This window comes from Mobula birostris, chromosome 7 (assembly GCF_030028105.1).
Source record: "Mobula birostris isolate sMobBir1 chromosome 7, sMobBir1.hap1, whole genome shotgun sequence".
Classification (NCBI taxonomy): Eukaryota; Metazoa; Chordata; class Chondrichthyes; order Myliobatiformes; family Myliobatidae; genus Mobula; species Mobula birostris.
Window position 1 is genome coordinate 53568926 of NC_092376.1, and position 9904 is coordinate 53578829.

Below are 9904 nucleotides of genomic sequence, written 5' to 3' on the forward strand. Positions count from 1 at the left end.
CTAACTTGAGGCACGACACCTTACCAACCATGTCAACTCGCTGCAATCATCAACATCCAATAGGCATTCCCAGTTTGTCTTAATTTTTTCTAATTCAAAGATTTCAAAGGTACATTTAATGTCAGAGAAATGTATACAATATACATCCTGAAATACTTTTTCTTCGCAACCATCCACAAAAACAGAGGAGTGCCCCCAAACAATGAATGACAGTTAAATGTTAGAACCCCAAAGACCCCTCCCCAGCTCCCCTCTCCCATGCGTAAGCAGCAGCAAAGCAACGATTCCCCCTCTCCCACCAGCAAAAAAAAAGCAATGGCACCAACTCCGAGCACTCAAGTGTGCAGCAAAGCATCAATAAAGACACAGACGCAGTACCCCCAGGACTACTCATTCACCAGTTATTCAACATACCACAGGCTCTCTCTCTCTCCTTAATAAAGGAGAAAGAGGTGTCTCCATTTCACAGCGAGAGGGGAGACATAACAAACAACTCGCTGATTACGATGTTAAAAGCCTGTTGCATCACTTTTTCTGAGCTCTGTGCCCAAAGAACTCAGGTCTCTGGGCGCACAGTCAGCAGCCAGCTTGCTGCTTTCGATCTTCCATCTCCCACGACACACTGGATTCCTGCAGAGACACCGACCCTCATTCTGCCCATCTCCAGAGCCATGAGCTCACAGACCCCCAAAGGCGAGGGAAGCTCTTAGGTCACATCCTTGGCATATCGAATAACAGCCAGTAGTGAAACCCCGAGAGCGGGTCCCATTTCCTCAAAGAACCAAAATCAGTGTGTAACTCCAGGTCAGTGTCTTCAAAAGCACCCTGAAAGGGAAAAATAGAGATATTAAAGATAGAAATAGAGCTGTTTCTGAAGATCTGTTAACTGCCATTGTCTCCATAATTTAGGCCCATTATGATGGATAAATACGTTCGGCGCGACCACTTTGAGTCTGAGGGCAATCAAGCCTTGAATTCTAATCCTGCTAAGAAACAGAAACTACAAAAAGTGCATCAGTACAATGTTACATACCTGGAGTATAGTTTTATTCCATTCCTGTCAGATCAGCGACACCTTGTATCTTATTTGTAATACTGTACTGTCTGATGAAGCCATGAAACCATCAGGATTGCAGGAACACTTCCATAAAGCCACCCTGAAAAGGCTACTTATAAGTTCCAGAAGATGAAAGAAGCATTTGAAAGGCATTACGCACTCGAGTCATTTGTCAAGAAAGCTAAAAATTACCTTGACAGTGGTCTCATTGCTTCTTATAACATTTCCAAAATGGTAGCAAAGTGTGGAAAATCTCATACAATTGGTGAATGATTAATAATGCCTGCTGTATCAAAAGTGCTCTCCACTGTTCTCAAAATGGATACCAGTACTTTAAAATCAATTCTGCTGAGTAATAACTCTGTAGCTCATATTGACGAAATGAGTGAAGATGTTGAGCATCAACTATTCACAGAGCTACAAAAAACAGAACTTGGGATACAACTGGATGAGTCAACTATGCCGGACAATGAGGTATTGCTAACGGCATATGTATGGTTCATCCAAAATGGCAAAGTTTATGAAGAGATTCTCTTTTGTAAAAAGTTAAAAACAAATATCAATAGATAAGCAATCTACTACAAGCTCAAAAGTTATATTGAGGATAAAGGTATTCCAATTAGGAGCATGATTTCTTGTGCAACAGATGGAGAACCATGTATGACAGGTCACCATGCTGGTTTAGTGGCATTTATGAATAAGTTTCAAATTAATAAACATAACAATAATAATAATGATATAAAGAGATTGGGATTACATTAATAAAGGTTAACATGTACAAGCACAGATTCCAAATAACAAATGTAGTTTAGCCTCCCAATCCCATAGTAACTAACCATGAAAAAGATCATTTATAAAGAGAAAAACAAACCCTAAACTAAAAAAAATTAAGCTAAAAAACAAACAAACAAACAAAGATTGGGCTGCCATATTTCATTGGCTAAAATTATTATTTGTCGTTAACTCCGCTCCTCTCAGACATCCCACCTCTCCTGGAAGTTCCGGGAGTCTCCCACATATTGATAGTGGCTCCTTGACACCTGGAAATTATCTACAATATCCGGAAATCGATTTTTTTGAGAGGGAGAGCGAGCATCCTGATTGGTCTCTCTTCGTGCTAAGAGTGGTCCCCAACCACCGGGCTGTGAGGAAACAATATGATTTGGCGATATGAAACAATATGAGTCAGCTGCACCCTTCCTCATTCCCTGTTACGTACTGTTGAACTTGAATGCACGCGATGTCATTACCCACGCGTCATCCAAGTCAGCACGGGACGAAGATCAACTCCTCGAGCTTGCAAATGATGAAAAGTATGTTTGATATAACATCTTTGCCAGCATTCTGGATCAAAGTCAAGGCTGAATATCCTGAGATAGCCACGGAAGCACTGAAAACGTTGCTTCCATTTCCAACATCATATCTCTGCGAAGTAGGGTTTTCTGCAATGAATGCAACGAAAACTAAATTGTGGAATAGACTAGACATAAGGAACCCCCTTCGAGAATCGCTGTCTCCCATCACCCCTCGATGGCACCGTCTTGTTGCAGGGAAACAAGCCCAGGGCTCCCACTGATTCAGCGATATTGGTGTGTTGCAATGATTTTATATGTTCATACGAGGAAAATATGCGCTGTGTGTTTAATATCCAAACATTACTTAAAATGTTATGATGCTATTGACTTATAAGTGACTTATAATTGACTTATCACTATATCCATGGGAGGAAAATTTGTGCTGTGTGTTTAATATTAAATTCCTTAGATAAACCCTTTTAGAAACAAAATTGAGTGTATTAGCCACTTATAAGTGACTTATAGTTGACTTACACCCCCCCCCCCCGTCGGCCGGTCCGCAAGAATATTATCAATATTAAACTGGTCCGCAGTGCAAAAAAGCTTGGGGACACCTGCTAAGTACACCTATCGGTTTTCACTGTGGGCGGGCTTTACAGTCGACCTCAAAAATAATGAGTGTTGCTCGCTGCACTGTTTGCAACAGTGACTTTTCTATTGCCCTGGTGGGTTAAAATGTAAAAGACATGTTGAGGTGAGTTTAACAGGTGTCATTCATTTATTAGCATAGCTAACGTTGTTTAAACTAGCTGGCTTGCTGCTAAGGAGCTACACTATTGATGTCCTATGTGATGAGGCCAAACTCCCTGTAGACTTGCTTAAAGTTGTAATAGAATAAACATGATAATATAATATAAGTACACATTTTAATGTCACATTTTCTGCATATACCCAACTTGGTTTACAGATTAGACAAAATCACTAAACAAGGTATTACATACACCCTTGGTGGTCAACCGGGGGTGGGGAGGGTGGGATATGGGGTTGTGGGGGGCGGGGATGCTACCTCCCTGAAATGAGTTTTTGTAGGGTGGGATGTCTGTAATCTATACATGAAAAAAAAATTACTACAAAGGATTCATAAAGGGTCAGCTTACATCACATGAAAATATTGAATAAATGGCCTCCAAGTTTCTTCAAATTTAACCGAAGGATCCATAGTACCGCTCCTAATTTTTTCCAAGTTTAAACATTCCAAGGGAAAACCATTGAAATGTAGTAGGGGGATTGGAATCTTTCCATTTAAGTAAAACGGACCTTCTGGCTATTAATGTAACAAATGCAACTAGACCACAAGCCGATGAGGATAAATGACAGGAGTCTATCACTGGTAGTCCAAAAATTACAGTAATGGGATGAGGTTGTAAATCAATATGCAGAACTGCTGAAATAATATCAAAAATATCTTTCCAATATTTTTCTAGAAGAGGACAAGACCAGAACATGTGTGTCAAGGAAGCTACCTCAGAATTACATCTATCACAAACAGGATTTATATGGCAGTAAAAGCAAGCTAACTTATCCTTGGACATATGAACCCTATGAACCACCTTAAATTGTATCAAGGCACACATTGAAGAAGTATTAACTAGTTGAAGAATTTTCTCCCATTTCTGTGTAGGTAAAGATATCTGAAGTTCTCTTTCCCACTCATTCTTAATTTTATCAGAAGTACCTAAGCGTATTTTCATAATCAAATCATAAATAAATGCTATTAAACTGATAGGGGTTTAAACTTAAAATTTTTTCTGTAACTTCAATTTGATGTGATATCAGAAAGGTAGGTATAATAACATTCAGAAAGTTTCTAATCTGTAAATATCTGAAAAAGTGTGATCCAGGCAAATTATATTTATTAGACAACTGTTCAAAAGACATAAAACAATCATCCATGAATAAATCACGAAAACATGTTATTCCCTTTGTTTTCCATAAAAGAAAAGCTTGATCAATTCTAGGTGGTTGAAAGAAAAAAATAGATATAATAGAACTTGACAGGATAAATTTATTCAATCCAAAAAATTTACGAAATTGAAACCATATTCATATTGTATGTTTAATTATTGGATTTATCATTTGTTTATTCAATTTAGTAAGTGCAAAGGGAAGCACAGCCCCTAAAATAGAAGCCAATGAAAACCCCTGTACAGACTCACGCTCGAGGTTCATCCATCGTGGACATTGAGTTTCATCCAACTCTTGTGTGCAAAACGTTAAATATCGAATATTAATTGCCCAATAATAAAATCTAAGATTCGGCAAAACCAAACCCCCTTCCTTTTTTGATTTCTGTAAATATTTTTTACCTGGGATTTCTATTCTGCCATATATATGAAGAAATTTTAGAATCAATAATATCAAAAAAAGATTTAGGGATGAAAATTGTTACCGCCTGAAATAGATACAGAAATTTAGGTAAAATAATCATCTTAATAACATTAATTTGACCAATCAAAGATAAGGACAATGGGGACCATTTAGTAAACAGTTGTTTAATATGATCAATTAAGGGTAAAAAATTAACTTTAAATAGATCTTTATGCTTCTTAGTAATTTTAACACCCAAATAAATAAAATAATCAGTTACCAATCTAAATGGTGAATATCTATAAATTGGAACTTGCATATTTAATGGGAAATTTATAACCAGAAAAACTACTAAACTGAGCAAGTAGTGTTATTACTGCAGGAATGGATTTCTCTGGGTTAGAGACATAGTAATAGGTCATCTGCATATAGTGATACTTCATACGTCCCATTCCCACGAATAATGCCGAATATATTAGGTGAGTCATGAATAGCAACTGCCAAAGGCTCCAGGGCAATATCAAATAGTAAAGGGCTTAAAGGACAGCCCTGTCTAGTACCTCAAAAAAGTCTAAAAAAGGAGGATCTCTGATTATTGGTAAATACAGAAGCCAAAGGTGTATGATATGTCATTTGGATCCAAGATATAAATTTTGGGCTAAAATTAAATTTCTCAAGTATATTAAATAAATATTCCCATTCAAGTCTGTCAAATGCCTTCTCGACATCAAGTGAAGTAACACATTCTGCAGTATTAGATGAAATAGTGTACACAATGAAATTCCAAGTCTGTTTGAAATCCATTGTGTAATTCATCATCAACATCTCGCAGCCAAAAACCTCAGTCAGCGACTTTCTTCAAGCAAGACTCTTGTAATATCTGCTGTCAACAAAAATAAAGCTCATCCATTAAATAGCAGAATATTTCACCAGTTATGCCAAAATAACAATGAAGAGTTTGAATGCTTGCTTTTTCACACTGAAGTGTGTTGGCTGTCAAAAGACTGCTGCTTAAAACGTTTTTTGATTTTTTGATGCTGTGGTTGAATTTTTGCTTAAAGTCGACAAGAGCTTGGGAAACAAGGTTGAACATCTACATGAAGATAAGGCATACCTAGCTGATCTGCATGACCAAATGAACATTCTAAATATGAAACTGCAGAGTGAGAATTTCAACTTAATCCAGGCAAAAAATTGCAGTGTCCACTTTTATCAGAAAATTGGAAATATATAAGCAAAACATTGGGAGAAGAATGTTATCACAGTTTTCCTGCATGGAAAGTATGTCACTCTCTTTCACAGACAGTGATTCGCAAGACTACTGCTTACACCTGTAGTCACTGAAGAAGGATTTTCAGAATCAATTCAAGGATTTGAATGATCTGGAAATTCCAGACTGGGTAATTAACCCATTTCTTTGCAAGATGGAAGAACAGGAAGACGGTTTGCAAGTAGAAATGATCAAAATTCAGAATTTTTAAGCAAAACTGCTTTTCAAAGATGTCAGCTTTTGTAGTATGTCGCTACACTATCATCTGAAGTTTTCTGGTCTTTGGAGATGAGCAAAGCTGCTCTTCATTGCATTTCCATCCTGCTACCTTGTTGAAAGAGGCTTCAGTGCAGTGTAACACATACTCACAAAAAACAGAAACTGCTTGGACATTGTTACACGTGGGGACTTAAGTCTTTTGCTGTCACAACCTGAACCAGATATTTCAACTCTTGCAAAATACCATCAAGCTCAAGGATCACATTGATATCAAAGCAGTTATACACCACACGGGTACTATGTAAGCTAGTTTTAAAGACAAATACAATTTTTTCTTATGTTAGCATACGGTAGAAATGTTTTTACACCATGGGGGCATTGGCAAGTATGAAGGTGCGTTAGGAGGGTGTTGGCAAGTATGTAAGTGCATTAGGAGGGCATTGGGCTAAAACGGGTTAGGAAACACTGCCCTGGAGCGTAGAAGAATGAAAGGAAATTTGGTAGAGGTATACAAAATAATGAGAGGTATAGACAGGATAAACGCAAGCAGGCTTTTTCCACAAAGGGTGAGTGAAACTAATGTAGCCCCCCTGGCCACCCTCAGGGTCGCTCGGCTCGCTGTCGTCTAGGGAAACAGCCCTCGGCCCTGCCAAACTGGGTAATAGTTTGTGTGGATGCTGTGTGAGGTACCCCACCCCGCCCAAATAACAGACAATACACCAGATACGATTAAATGATTTACAGTTTATAGATATTACTGGAACTATACAATTAATAGAGAATAAAATATAAAAGGAAAATAAAAGGCGCCACACTTATCAAAGTTCAATCTCTTCGTGCACAAAAAAATTTGGAGCTCAGGACCCTTCTTCTTCACCATGCGACCCCTCGGACCGGCCGCCTGGGACCAACAACGGTGGTCGACCAGACGCTCCACACGAGTCCATCTCCGTCTCCCCTCCTTGCCGAACGCCCTCCTCAGGGTCCGAACCCGTTAGTGGACATCGCAGCACCTGGTCCACCCTCTGTCTCTCTCTCCCGCCTTCTCCCCCAAAACCCCGCGCATACAGTACCTTCAAATACACCAAAAACATAACAACTATCCCAGTTGGTTCGTAACATCTTCTTATCGGTAACGTGATTCAACAAACTGCTAGCGGGAAGGACTTTCTCAGCGTTTAACATAACAAAGAAGCATTCCCAAGTATAACAAAACAAAGAAGCCATTTTAAATTTAACATACAAAAAAAAACCCGTACACTCTCCCCCCACCAAATAAAGTCATGTCCTCATGACTTCTAAATAACTCGCCAGTCTTGCAGACACACAACACACACATACACAGATACACACAGTGACAGTGCCCCCAAACAGTGGACCTTATGCCCGTCCCACGGGCGCTACATAGGCCAATCTATCTGGGAGCTTCTTAACCTTCCGAGACCTCCGTACCCCCTCACCTAAACCCCAAAGGCTCAGACACTACTAGGGATACCTCGGGCCTGCTTGTCAACTCCTCTCTCACTCAGGCCACCACTACAGCTCGGAGCCCCCTGTGCCGTGTCCGGGGCCCCACTTCTTTTCCTTCCTGGTCCTGCCGTAACTCAGACTGCCCGCAGCTAGCCCTCCTCACTACATCTGACTCAGTGGGAGAAGGGCCAAAGGTCTCTTCCTCAATCACGGGGAAGTTATCGAAAGGCAGCATGTACCACATGTCCAGCACATCATCCTTCGAATCCGTATTCTTCCTCATTCCCTCCATCGGTAGCTGCTGTTTGAGTGTCTCCAAACTGAAACATTTAGCCGGGGCTACCCCTTCATCCTCCTGCAGTCGATACGTCAGCTTCTTCGGGGACTCCTTCAACTCTCGCCACAGCCTCCACAGTTCTGACTCAGGGTTCTTGGCCATCTCCATCTGGGACGCAGTTACCCCACCAGCTTCTCCCACCCTGACCTGAAAAGCAGCAGTTAAAGGATGTTCAGCCTCCAGTTTTTCCTTCCTGATGACGTCTTCCAGGTCAACTTCCAGGTTTCTTTCAAGCGTCCGCCTCCCTTTTCCGAGATCTGTCCTCCATTTCTTCACCTCCTCGGAAGTGTAGTCAAACTCCCCTCCCTGGGCTCTCGGTTTTCTGTTGGCCTTAGTCAGAACACCTCCTTGATCTTCCCCAGCTTCCATTCTTTTCTGAATTGATGTCTTGAGTTTCTGCTGATCCCTTCGAAGGTGGGTCGTTGTTTCTTCTCGCTGGATTAATTCAACAGTACATGACCGCAGTGTTGGCTCAGAATTCCGTTGCTCCTTCTCCACGTTGACGACCGTGAATTCCAAGTCTGCAATGGTCGTCCCACAAGCGCGGCACTCAGTGTCCGGCCGGCATTTCTGAGCACTCAGTTCAGCGATGCAAATCCCCTCTCTCCCCTGTGTCTCATTCAGATTGACGACCTGGGTTTCCATCCCCAGGTCTACTACCGTCTGTTCCAACACCAGGAAGTTCAACTGGTACGTCGGGTCATTTTTCTCACATTGCACCAAATTCCTCCGGCCATGTGACACTTCGCTTCTGTCGCCCGGGCTCAGCCACTCGCCTCGCTTCATAGTGTCCCCAGGCGAATCCAAGCTCTAGGCGGTCATCCACATACGCCAAAACTCCACACACCTTCACTTCCCCCATGGTCTTCCTCATGCCCCGCGGGAAGGATGCAGGGGCTCCGGATATGCCCTTGGACATCTTTTCGGATCGGAATAATCCTAGGGAACTAATAGTGGCCATCTTCGGCTCAACAGCCGCACTCCTCGGGATCTGGCAACATCCACTCCTCAGATGCAGCACATTAAACCACGTCGCATAATCCACACACACGCTGCCTCCATCTTCCACGGCGCCAGGGTCCAGTTGCCGCGACCTCTCTCTCACTGAGGTGTCTTCAGCGGTCAACTCCCCTCCCTCGTGGTGGTTCGGAGCGTCTACTAAGAGGGTCTCACCCTCAGCTACTTTCCCCAGGCCGTACCACAGCTGGGTTTTGTTTAAATTCGGTACCAGCTCAAGGCTGCTACACACGTCCTCAGAAGCAACTCAACACGCTGGGTGCCCAGCCATGCCCCCATGAACTCCAGGGTCATTAACCAATCATCATCTTCTGGATAACTACTGGCACTGGTACCTTGCGGTTGTCAAGGGTAAATGCTTCAGACACCGGTCGTAAAACGAACTGTACAACAACTTGACCTGCGCCCCAGGGTCGAGGATGGCTTTAGCACCGTTTCCCTCTATCCATAGCGACACCCTGGGGCGTGGTCCTTCTAAACCTTCAGGAATAGGGTCTTTTCCTTTCGGAAGTTCATTGGTACATTGCTGGGAATGTGCTTCCCCAGAGACCCCAAACCGTTCCCCCACTGGGCCTCCACTAAGTTTCCCGACACCTCTCTGACCAGCTGAACAACTGAAGGAGGGGCTGATCCCCTGAAATGATCCCCCTGGCACTGCAAGCAATTTAGCCGCCCTCCTAGCCAGAGAAGACACACTGAAAACTTTCCCCCCTCTTTCAAATAACTGACAGCTGTCACTACGGTGTAAGTGAACCTGACAGCTCTAACACCGTCACCAGCCCGCCAACTTAAACTTTCAGCCAATCCCTGTCGCTCTCCCTCAACCGAGCACTGCCACTCATCTAACAACTGAGAGATCCGCTCCACCCACG

At 42.3% G+C, this 9904-nt stretch overlaps 1 protein-coding gene across 1 annotated transcript; it reads right to left on the reverse strand.

Moving 5' to 3' along the window:
• Nucleotides 1–254: 254 nt before the first annotated feature.
• On the reverse strand, nt 255–8801 carry LOC140200924 (uncharacterized). The gene is made up of 2 exons (XM_072264574.1): nt 7704–8801; nt 255–825 (listed from the first exon to the last, which is right to left on the reverse strand). Exon 1 carries the CDS (start codon nt 8799–8801, stop codon nt 7734–7736), a length of 1068 nt encoding a protein of 355 aa, XP_072120675.1. The 3' UTR covers nt 255–825; nt 7704–7733.
• Nucleotides 8802–9904: the final 1103 nt, after the last annotated feature.